This window comes from Nerophis ophidion, linkage group LG09 (genome assembly GCF_033978795.1).
Source record: "Nerophis ophidion isolate RoL-2023_Sa linkage group LG09, RoL_Noph_v1.0, whole genome shotgun sequence".
NCBI lineage: Eukaryota > Metazoa > Chordata > Actinopteri > Syngnathiformes > Syngnathidae > Nerophis > Nerophis ophidion.
This window is the reverse complement of record NC_084619.1, coordinates 7787269-7799908: the sequence shown is the minus strand read 5'-3', so window position 1 is coordinate 7799908 and position 12640 is coordinate 7787269. Positions and strand designations below refer to the sequence as shown.

Here is a 12640-nt window from a genome sequence, read left to right as displayed (position 1 = left end):
GGTATTTATAAACAGACCCCATTGGGAGGAAGAGACCTAGAAACTTGCTACGTCGCCCTCGCGGATGCAAAGCGACTTCCCCCCCTCTCTTCATAAATCACTGCCTTTCATGAGGATTCCAGCCAGCGGGGGGCTTCACCACCCCTCCGTGAAACAGAAAGCAAAATCACCGCCTTGAAAAGTTCGATTCCCAGGACTTAACGAAGGCCTGATAGCACGCAGGCTGCAAAACAGTTCATGTCCAGACCAGGCCTGGGCAATTATTTTGACTCGGGGGGCCAAGTTTAGAGAAAAAAATGTGTCTGGGGGGGGCAGGTATATCTATCTATGTATGTATGTGAATTTGTGTGAATTATATTTATATAGCGCTTTTCTCTAGTGACTCTAAGCGCTTTACATAGTGAAACCCAATATCTAAGTTCCATTTAAACCAGTGTGGGTGGCACTGGGAGCAGGTGGGTAAAGTGTCTTGCCCAAGGACACAACGGCAGTGACTAGGATGGGGGAAGCGGGAATCGAACCTGCAACCCTCAAGTTGCTCGCACGGCCACTGTACCAACCGAGCTATACCGCTGTATATACAGTACAGGCCAAACGTTTGGACACACCTTCTCATTTCAATGCGTTTTCCTTCTGTTCATGACTATTTACATTGTAGATTGTCACTGAAGGCATCAAAACTATGACACCTGTGAAGTGGAAATCATTTCAGGTGACTACCTCTTGAAGATCATCGAGAGAATGCCAAGAGTGTCCAAAGAAGTAATCAGAGCAAAGGGTGGATATTTTGAAGAAGTTAGAATATGAAACATGTTTTCAGTTATTTCCTATGTTTGTTAAGTACATAACTCTATATGTGTTCATTCATAGTTTTGATGCCTTCAGTTACCATCTACAATGTAAATAAATAGTCATGAAAATAATAATAAGAACGCATTGAATGAGGAGAAGGTTTGTCCAAACTTTTGGCCAGTACTATATGTGTAAAGATATATACATACATATATATATATATATATATGTATATATATATATATGAAGAGTTCATACGCAAAAACCGATAAACGCCATTTTGATAAAGTTTAGCCCAGCCTCGGCAATATATAGTCCGCCACTTCTATTGTGGTATACCAAAATCAATTTGTTTGCAAATGCGGACAAATGCCGCTTTTAACGTCATTTAGTTCAGCGATTTATTGCAAAGGCCGATAAGCGCCATTCTACCACAAAAGCCGATATATCCGTTTGCCCAACCAGCGCTGCAGTACGGGATCACGTGACAAACAAAATGGCGGCGCGCACGGACTCACTCAGTGTTGTTATCCACGCATGAATAATTTGGAAGCTTCTCCTGTGAACACTGTTAAGCCAGCGAAAAAAACTGACGTGTTGAAGTTATTATTTGATGTTGGCGCTAGCACGCGTGTCCGTGAGTTTTACACCGCTGCGTTAAACGATGTTGTCGAGCATGGAGCTAATGTCGATAGCGATGATGAGTGAGCTGTTATCTGCACAGGAGTGTTTTTGATAGGCAAACCAGGTTGAGCATTTGTGGTTGTTTTATTAATAAAACATTGGCTTAATTGCAACACTGTTTTTTTTGTTTTTTCATTTTGTGCTGAAAGCACAAGGTAAATATGTGAGGTCACAGTTCCAAAAAAGCATGTCCGGTTAGCAAGTACGAAAAAACAATGTTCGCAGGGACAGCTGGACAGCTAGATTTATACGTACCAAGGGATCGAAACTGTTAAATAATGAAGTAAATAAATGTGAACAGTTGTTACGTTGAAATGTGGCTTTCGATAAATTTAACGTTCTGTTTTTCTCTCTATCTTTATCTTGAATATTATGGGAAATAACGACCGCAAAGAAAACGATTTTGGAGATATCTGTTTTTGCAACATATCATAATTTGGATATGTCTGCTTTTGACGTAAAACCACATCAAACACTCTTACTTGAAAGCCATTCATTACATCAGCATTTCTTAAAAGTTTAGGCTTTCATGACTTGCTTATGTTGATATTAAATAAACCATTGTATGCTTGTATATGTACCGGCAACACCAGCAGGCAGAAAATCGTTAATATACAGAATCGGTCAAAATGGATTTATCTGCTTTTGCATATGAACTCTTCATATATATATATATATATATATATATATATATATATATATATATATATATATATATATATATATATATATATATATATATATATATATATATATATATATATTCTCATAGTCAGCATTGTCACTGGCGTCCCACTGGATGTGAATTCTCCCTGTCCACTGGGTGTGAGTTTTCCTTGCCCTTTTGTGGGTTCTTCCGAGGATGTCGTAGTCGTAATGATTTGTGCAGTCCTTTGAGACATTTGTGATTTGGGGCTATATAAATAAACATTGATTGATTGATTGATTTTTAGTTTACTAAATTACAATTTTAAATTTCCCGCAGAGTTTCTTGTTGAAAACGTCGCGGAATGATGACGTGGAATGATGACGCATATGATGACGCATGCTTGTGACGTTATTGGTTGAAGCGGAGATTTCAGCCCAGCACCACTTACGGCTAAAAGTCGTCTCTTTTCATCGCATAATTACACATTAATTTAGACATCTGTGTTGCTGAATCTTTTGCAATTTGTTCAATTAATAATGGAGACGTCAAAGAAGAATGCTGTTGGTGGAAAGCGGTGGATTGCAGCTGCCTTTAGCAACCGAAACACAGCCGGTGTTTCTTTGTTTGTTGTGCAGCTTTAACACAGAGCGGTCAAGCGAACATGTTTCTCTACGTCAACCAACAAGTTTTTCGATGGGAAAATTGTGATATTAAGTCGGCTCTTACCGGAGACTTCAGTGGATTATGGGACCTCATCCTGTACCTGTCAAAAAGGCAGCTGTGTTCTTGGCTCCTCGGCTTCTCTCAGAGACACTGGCGTTCACCGCAGCCATCCGTCTTTCAGGTATGACGGAATAATCTCACTAAAATACTATTGACACAATAAGCAGATAAGGGATTTTCCAGAATTATCCTCTAAAATGTGTCTAATTATATCTGAAACGCACCCACTGCCGTCGCTTTTTATTTGTTTATTTTTTTTATTTTTTGTTTAGTGCCTCACTCTAACTTTCCTCATCCACGAATCTTTCATCCTCGCTCAAATTAATGGAGAAATCGTCGCTTTCTCGGTCCGGATAGCTCTTGCTGCTGGAGGCTCACAATATAAACAATGTTCAGATGTGAGGAGCCCTACAACCCGTGACGTCACGCGCACATCGTCTGCTACTTCGGTAAAGGCAAGGCTTTTTTTTATTAGCGACCAAAGTTGCGAAACTTTATCGTCGATGTTCTCTACTAAATCCTTTCAGCAAAAATATGGCAATATCGCGAAATGATCAAGTATGACACATAGAACGGACCTGCTATCCCCGTTTAAATAAGAAAATCTCATTTCAGTAGGCCTTTAAGGGGGCCCAGTCTGGAGTGGGAAAAAAAACTCCAGAGCAAAAGCACATATACATATTACAACACACAAGTCCTTAATTTGTCCAGACCGATGTTGCAGAAGCGATAAACACGCAAAGAGTTTCCGTGCACTTCACAGCCACCTGAGCTGAGAAGAGTCTCCACCTTAGCGGAGAGACGACTCCTGTAAAACCATGCATATCTTGTGGTGGAAAAAAAAGAGCGGGCTAAAAACAACACGCGTACATAACAGATGCATGTTTAAATCAGTTCAATCATGCAGGAGCCGGCGTGCATAAGGGAGCACGTACACATCTTTAATGTGCACAACACATGCTACAGTATGCTTGGCTGCACAGTAAAGCTGTGCTACGCTGGAATCCATCACTTTCTCTCCGCCGCTGACATGCTCAAATAGCAGCCGGCCCATAGATTCATGTAAACACTGCACATGATTCATTGAATAGTCTTTATTTATGTCATAGTCTAGTTTGTCTCGTGTCTCTGTTGAGACTGTGGTACAGACTGCCACTGTCATGTGCAACCAGCCCGAAACAGGAGGCAATGACTGTGACCATGACCTTTTTTTTTTTATTTTTTTTTTTTTAAAATGGTGATTTTGGTTTGCTGGAGTTTGGGCACAAACAAATTGTTAGTGCTGGAAATGTGCTCTTAAAAAAGCATGTTTAGCTTGGGTTGGACTTTGTGCTACGTGTCACGCTGTCACAAAACAGTGCTCAGTGTTGCTTATTAGTCTGACTTACAGTATATGCCAGTAGAGTGGGGAAAAAAAAACAAGTTGCCTTTATATTGAAGCTATTATCATACATGTTTTGATTTATAAAATCAAAAGACTCACAATGTTTGTGATTAAATAAAAAGAATCAAAATAAAAAATAATCTCACAGAGAATTCCAAGCCATTTTCAGAGATAATGAGGAAACCAATAGGAACCAAAGTGTCCGGTTTGTTCCTGACTGTTTGGTTTTGTGTTACTTTTTCCTCCGTGTATGTCTTTGTTTCCTGTCAGCGCTTTTATTTTGGTCATTTCCTGCTTGTTTCTCTGAGTGCTGTGTGCCCTCAGCTGCGGCATATTGACACCAGGCCACACCTGGTGTCAATCAGCCAGTTACTATCTAAAGATGCCTTCCCTTCCCTTATTGTCATTACGACTTGTACAGTTTGTACCTGTATCCTATATTTGTTGGCAGCGTGCTGTGTCCCCTCAGCTGCGGCATATTGGCACCAGGCCACACCTGGTGTCAATCAGCCAGTTACTATCTAAAGATGCCTTCCCTTCCAGTCAGTGCTGTATTATTGTCATAACGACTTGTACAGTTTGTACATGTATCCTATAGCTGTTGGCAGCGTGCTGTCATTTCGTCCAAGTTCCTGTTTCCTAGTTCCTGGTTTGTGTTTTTTCATTTTTAAAGAAGACCCACGGGGAAGACCCAGGACACGTTGGGAAGACTCTGTCTCTCGGCTGGCCTGGGAACGCCTCGGGATCCCCCGCGAAGAGCTAGACGAAGTGGCTGGAGAGAGGGAAGTCTGGGCTTCCCTGCTTAGGCTGCTGCCCCCGCGACCCGACCTCGGATAAGCGGAAGATGATGGATGATGGATGGCATTTTTAAAGATTAAATCATGTTTTCCTGCTCCATGCCTGCCGTCATCTCTGCTGCTTGGGGTTCGTCACAAACTCAACCTGACACAAAGATCCCTTCCCCCTCAACAACAATGCATTTAAATTTTGTTTCAATTCTTCTTATTTTATTACGGAGTCCCAACTTAGGCATTTTATACTGAGCAGCAGGAAACCAGTAGGAACCAAAGTGTCAGGTTTGTTCCTGACTGTTTGGTTTTGTGTTAGTTTTTCCTCCGTGTATCCAATCCAATCCAATCCACTTTATTTATATAGCACATTTAAACAACAATAACGTTTCCAAAGTGCTGCAAAGCCATGTTAAAAACAATTGTAAAAAATAAATAAATAAATAAATAAAATAAATGTAAATGTATAAATGTATGTCTTTGTTTCCTGTCAGCGCTTTTATTTTGGTCATTTCCTGCTTGTTTCTCTGAGTGCTGTGTCCCCTCAGCTGCGGCATATTGGCACCAGGCCACACCTGGTGTCAATCAGCCAGTTACTATCTAAAGCTGCCTTCCCTTCCAGTCAGTGCTGTATTATTGTCATTACGACTTGTACAGTTTGTACCTGTATCCTATAGCTGTTGGCAGCGTGCTGTCATTTCGTCCAAGTTCCTGTTTCCTAGTTCCTGGTTTGTGTTTTTTCATTTTTAAAGAAGACCCACGGGGAAGACCCAGGACACGTTGGGAAGACTATGTCTCTCGGCTGGCCTGGGAACGCCTCGGGATCCCCCGGGAAGAGCTAGACGAAGTGGCTGGGAGAGGGAAGTCTGGGCTTCCCTGCTTAGGCTGCTGCCCCCGCGACCCGACCTCGGATAAGCGGAAGATGATGGATGGATGGATGGCATTTTTAAAGATTAAATCATGTTTTCCTGCTCCATGCCTGCCGTCATCTCTGCTGCTTGGGGTTCGTCACAAACTCAACCTGACACAAAGATCCCTTTCCCCTCAACAACAATGCATTTCAATTTTGTTTCAATCCTTCTTATTTTATTATGGAGTCCCAACTTAGGCATTTTATACTGAGCAGCCAGGACAGAGATGCATACACAACTTTTTCATTTTGCAAAAAAAAAGTATATTTTTTTTGGTTCCCTTTTTACTATCTTAGACTTTGTTCAGTCTGCAGATCAGTTCCGATTGTTTAGCCCATTTGCGACCTGTGTGAGATGTTTTCATGTCAGTGTGAACAACGCAATCCATCCGACCCAGGCATTTCTTATATGTGGAAATGAACCGGATTCATACCGTATTTTCTGTCAGGCTGGCCCCCGGCAGTTTGTTTGTGTTCTAGTTTTTTCCTGTGTCTGCAGTGTTTCTTGTCAGCCCTCTTATTTTGTTGGTTTCCTGTCTTTCTCCCTGAGCGCTTTCCCCTCAGCTGCGGCGGATTGGCACCTGGCCACACCTGGTGTCAATCAGCCCACTCCTATTTGAACCTGTTTTGTCCTGCAGTCGAGTGCTGGATTATTCTCTTGTATTATCGCTCCTGTCGTGTTGTACCGAGTCGTGTCTTTGCAGCGTAGCGGTAAGCTATATTTGTTAGATGTTTGTAGCTTACTGTTTTTCATTCCCTGCTTCCAGTTTGTTTTCATATTACAAGTACGACTTCTGTTTTCCTGCTCGCTCCCCGCTAGCTTCCACGGTAGGCCCTTTTTCGTTTTTGCTAGTTTCCATGCTAAGTTCCTTTTGTTTTCTAGCTCCCATGCTAGCTCTCTTAGTTGGTTATCCGCCTCGTGCGCGCTTATTTTTGTACCCATTTTGTTTGTTCTTGTTTTAGTATTTATATTAAATCATGTTTTCTCATTCAATGCCTGCCTCCTTCTCTGCATCTTGGGGTTCGTCACAAACAAACTCTGACAGAATAATCCAGCCGAATTCGAACCCCGCAGAGTTGTCTATGGCGGAGAGACTTAATTTAGTGTTAAAACAAATGGCTAATTTAAAGAAGAGTTCGGCCGCTTTTCTAGCCCTTTCCCACCCACCCCTGTTGAGTGTGGGCCTATCTAGGGATGTCTGGGATCCGTCCCTTGGGGGGGGTGGGGGGGGTTCGTCACCAACAAACTCTGACAGAATAATCCAGCCAAATTTGAACCCAGCAGAGTTGTTTATGGCGGAGAGACTTAATTTAGCGTTAAAACTAATGGCTAATTTAAAGAAGAGTTCGGCCGCTTTTCAAGCCCTTTCCCACCCACCCCTGTTGAGTGTGGGCCTATCTAGGGATGTCTGGGATCCGTCCCTTGAGGGGGGGGGGGGGGGGGGTGCTTCCTTACCTTCTCAGTCTAGGAATAGCTGTGCAGCTAAGACACAGCTACTCTTCACACAAGTGGATCTACAACAGACGCCGCCACCATTTACGTCAGGGGTGTCAAACTCAAATACAGAGTGGGCCAAAATTTAAAACCGAACAAAGCAGCGGGCCGATGTTGAACAAATTAACCTTTTAATAGGGACCCAAACAAGTTTTGCATTGAATCTTGAACAAGCAAAGCTTACAGTATATACATTTATATCCATCCCATCCATCCATTTCCTACCGCTTATTCCCTTTTGGGATGGCGGGGGGCGCTGGCGCCTATCTCAGCTACAATCGTGACATGCAAAATCGAGTTTCAAATAATAATAATAATGAAAAAATATCAATGGCATATCAAATAAAATTTAAATAAAAATGGAATGCCTCTTTTCAGCGGCGGGGTAGAGGTGGCCTTTAAATAGACTCCCTTTTTAGACCAGTTGATCTGCCGTTTCTTTTCTTTTTCTTCTATGTCCCACTCTCCCTTGTGGAGGGGGTCCGGTCCGATCCGGTGGCCATGTACTGCTTGCCTGTGTATCGGCTGGGGACATCTCTGCGCTGCTGATCCGCCTCCGCTTGGGATGGTTTCCTGCTGGCTCCGCTGTGAACGGGACTCTCGCTGCTGTGTTGGATCCGCTTTGGACTGGACTCTCGCGACTGTGTTGGATCCATTGTGGATTGAACTTTCACAGTATCATGTTAGACCCGCTCGACATCCATTGCTTTCCTCCTCTCCAAGGTTCTCATAGTCATCATTGTCACCGACGTCCCACTGGGTGTGAGTTTTCTTGCCCTTATGTGGGCCTACCGAGGATGTCGTAGTGGTTTGTGCAGCCCTTTGAGACACTAGTGATTTAGGGCTATATAAGTAAACATTGATTGATTGACGGGGTTTGGTGATAGCGTGGGATGTATATTGTAGCGTCCTGGAAGAGTTAGTGCTGCAAGGGTTTGTGGGTATTTGTTCTGTTGTGTTTATGTTGTGTTACAGTGCGGATGTTCTCCCAAAATGTGTCATTCTTGTTCGGTGTGGGTTCACAGTGTGGCGCATATTTGCAACAGTGTTAAAGTTGTTTATACGGCCACCCTCAGTGTGACCTGTATGGCTGTTGACCAAGTATGCCTTGCATTCACTTGTGTGTGTGTATAAGCCGCATATATTATGTGACTGGGCCGGCACGCTGTTTGTATGGAAGAAAAGCGGACGTGGTGACAGATTGTAAAGAACACCAAAGGCAGTGCCTTTAAGGCCCACCCCCCAATATTGTTGCCCGGGATGAAATTCGGGAGGGACACAGAACTTCGGGAGTCCTCCTGGGAAAATCGGGAGGGTTGGCAAGTATGAGTATTAGCGGTGAATGCGGTGTTACAGCAGCGGGCCAGCTCTAATGTTAATTTGATATTGCCTCAAGGGCCAAGTGATGACACCAATGATTTACGTCATGGGTGTCAAACTCTGGCCCCCGTGTAATTTAATTTGGCCCTTGAGGCAATATCAGATTAACATTAGAGTTGGCCCGCCGGTGTTGTACAGCAGCGGTGCCGCTGTAACACCACATTCGCCGCTAATACTCATACTTGCAAACCCTCACGATTTTCCGGGACTCCCAAATTTCAGTGCCCCTACCCGAAAATCTCCCAGGGCAACCATTCTTCCGAATTTGTCCCGATTTCCACTCGGACGACAATATTGGGGGCGTGCCTTAACGGCACTGCCTTTAGCGTCCTCTACAACCTGTCGTCACATCCGCTTTTCCTACATAGAAATAGCGTGCCAACCCAGTCACATAATATATGTGGCTTTTACACACACACGCAGACAAGTGAATGCAAGCACACTTGTTCAACAGCCATACAGGTCACACTGAGGGTGGTCGTATAAACAACTTAAGGTAACGCCGTGCGCAACCCGAGGGTCCCTGGTTCAATCCCCACCTCGTCACGTCCATTGTGTCCTGAGCAAGACACTTCACCCTTGCTCCTGATGGGTGCTGGTTAGCGCTTTGCATGGCAGCTCCCTCCATCAGTGTGTGAATGTGTGTGTGAATGGGTAAATGTGGAAGTAGTGTCAAAGCGCTTTGAGTACCTTGAAAGTAGAAAAGCGCTATACAAGTACAACCCATTTATCATTTAAACATTGTTACAAATATGCACCACACTTTGAACCCACACCAAACAAGAATAACAAACACATTTCGGGAGAACATCCGCACCGTAACACAACAGAACAAATACCCAGGACCCCTTGCAGCACTAACTCTCCCGGGACACTACAATATACCCCGCCCGCCCTCCCCAAGCAATAATTAACATTTTACTCATTCACTTTCTCTTGCTACTTCAAGGCTTGAATGTTGGATTCATCCATTATTGTTCTTTTATTTGCAAACGTATTATTAGCCGGTGGGAAAAAGTTTATTTTGATTTTTACGTCAGAGGGCTGCAAATAGAAAAGAGGCATTCAAATTTTATTTGATATGCCATTGATATTTTTTAGTTATTATTTTTATTATTTAAAACTCGATTTTACATGTCACTATAAAGTTATACAAGCCTTGCCTTGGGACGGCGTGGCGCAGTGGGAGAGTGGCCGTGCGCAACCCGAGGGTCCTGGTTCAAATCCCACCTAGTACCAACCTCGTCACGTCCGTTGTGTCCTGAGCAAGACACTTCACCCTTGCTCCTGATGGGTACTGGTTGGCGCCTTGCATGGCAGCTCCCTCCATCAGTGTGTGAATGTGTGTGTGAATGGGTAAATGTGGAAGTAGTGTCAAAACGCTTTGAGTACCTTGAAGGTAGAAAAGCGCTATACAAGTACAACCCATTTATCATTTATCATTTAAACACTGTTACAAATATGCGCCACACTGTGAACCCACACCAAACAAGAATAACAAACACATTTCGGGAGAACATCCGCACCGTAACACAACAGAACAAATACCCAGGACCCCTGGCAGCACTAACTCTTCCGGGACACTACAATATACCCCCCCCCCCCCCCGCCTCCCCAAGCAATAATTAACATTTTACTCATTCACTTTCTCTTGCTACTTCAAGGCTTGAATGTTTGATTCATTCATTATTGTTCTTTTATTTGCAAATGTATTATTAGCGGGCTTCACGGTGGCAGAGGGGTTAGTGCGTCTGCCTCACAATACGAAGGTCCTGCAGTCCTGGGTTCAAATCCCGGGCTCGGGATCTTTCTGTGTGGAGTTTGCATGTTCTCCCCGTGACTGCGTGGGTTCCCTCCGGGTACTCCGGCTTCCTCCCACTTCCAAAGACATGCTCCTGGGGATAGGTTGATTGGCAACACTAAATTGGCCCTAGTGTGTGAATGTTGTCTGTTTATCTGTGTTGGCCCTGCGATGAGGTGGCGACTTGTCCAGGGTGTACCCCGCCTTCCGCCCGATTGTAGCTGAGATAGGCGCCAGCGCCCCCCGTGACCCCGAAAGGGAATAAGCGGTAGAACATGGATGGATGGATGCCATTGATATTTTTTTGTTATTATTATTATTATTTAAAAACTCGATTTTACATGTCACTATAAAGTTATATAAGCCTTGCTTGTTCAATATTCAATGCAAAACTTGTTTGGGTCCCTATTAAAAGGTTCATTTTGGCCCAATCTGTATTTGAGTTTGACACCCCCGGTTTACGTCATCAAAAAGCGATAAGCGTGATAATTACTCGACGGTTACAAATGAAATAGTTGACAACGTACCAGAAAACCAGTGAAAATTCGATGTTTTAGGAACTCACGTGTTACTTTCGCATAACTGCCTTTGTAAAAGACTGATTGTTTTGAGAATGATTGTTCTTCTCATGAATCTATTCTTAGAACCAGCCTTGCCATGTGCTATTTGAAGATGTAAATGTTTAGTTTCGGGGTGCTTACATTTCGGCCATGCTGTCCGGCAGGTTGGCGGGGATGTCAGTCAGACTTTTCCCCCTGCAGTCCACAATGTTGTTGCTGCAGGTACACACGGCGGGACAGGAGCCCCCGCCCGTGTTGCACGGCTGCGGGCTGGAGGAATCCTGGTGACCTGGAAACAAAAAAAAGAAACGGTAACGCGTGAATGTCACTTAGAGTCAGTCGCTATTTCCCTGCCGTGATGCTGTGCTTTATGAACAATTTTCCCTGCTTTGACATGGAGGAAGGGGAAAAAAAAAAAAAAGATGAACTTTTATGCTGAAGTTGTGCATCTTTGAGAATCAGTGAAGAAGAAACTGGGTTACTGTCAAAGGGACGGCACCACAAAGACATGAATAATACAATTGAAGGCTTCCAATAACATGCATTGATCTCCCCCCCCCTTCCCCGCCCCAGGAGTATAAACTCTGTTGGTGTATAAAATAGGTGCACATTCACCCCCCCCCCCCATCACCAATGATTCTCTTCGTTTAATACTTCAGCTTTTCAATTTGCATACACACTCGAACACATCAAGCCGTCACGCTGTCTCCTGATACCTGTTCAAATAGCTGCCAGTGAAGTGTTGAAGAGCCTGCATCCATGCATGTGTGTGTGTGTGTGTGTGTGTGCGTGTTACACGATGTAAGCCTAACCCAGATAAAATGAATAAAACAGACTTTTAAATGGGGCTCATTTACACAGCATCACTAATCTGGGTTTCAAACCATGAATATTTAACCAACTTTCCCTCTATCGAGTGGGGAATATGCGTCGCTGACACACAACATGTCGCTGGATAAATAATATCACATATAATAGTAATAAAAATGCGGCTGCTAGACTTTTGACAAGAACAAGAAAGTTTGATCACATTACGCCTGTACTGGCTCACCAGCACTGGCTTCCTGTGCACTCTAGATGTGACTTTAAGGTTTTACTACTTACGTATAAAATACAACACGGTCTAGCTCCAGCCTATCTTGCCGATTGTATTGTACCATATGTCCCGGCAAGAAATCTGCGTTCAAAGGACTCCGGCTTGTTAGTGATTCCCAAAGCCCAAAAAAAGTCTGCGGGCTATAGAGCGTTTTCCGTTCGGGCTCCAGTACTCTGGAATGCCCTCCCGGTAACAGTTTGAGATGCTACCTCAGTAGAAGCATTTAAGTCTCACCTTAAAAATCATCAGCCTTTAAATAGACCTCCTTTTTAGACCAGTTGATCTGCCGTTTCTTTTCTTTTTCTTCTATGTCCCACTCCCCCTTGTGGAGGGGGTCCGGTCCGATCCGGTGGCCATGTACTGCTCGCCTGTGTATCG

General features: G+C 43.7%; 1 protein-coding gene across 10 annotated transcripts in view; it reads right to left on the bottom strand.

Moving 5' to 3' along the window:
- The window catches only part of slit1a (slit homolog 1a (Drosophila)), a 416057-nt gene that overhangs the window by 127234 nt on the left and 276183 nt on the right, over nt 1-12640 (bottom strand). For all 10 annotated transcript variants that reach the window (XM_061910189.1, XM_061910190.1, XM_061910191.1 and 7 more), the window contains exon 9: nt 11308-11455. In XM_061910189.1, the coding sequence (XP_061766173.1) occupies nt 11308-11455 (148 nt within the window). The remainder of the gene's footprint in view (nt 1-11307; nt 11456-12640) is intronic.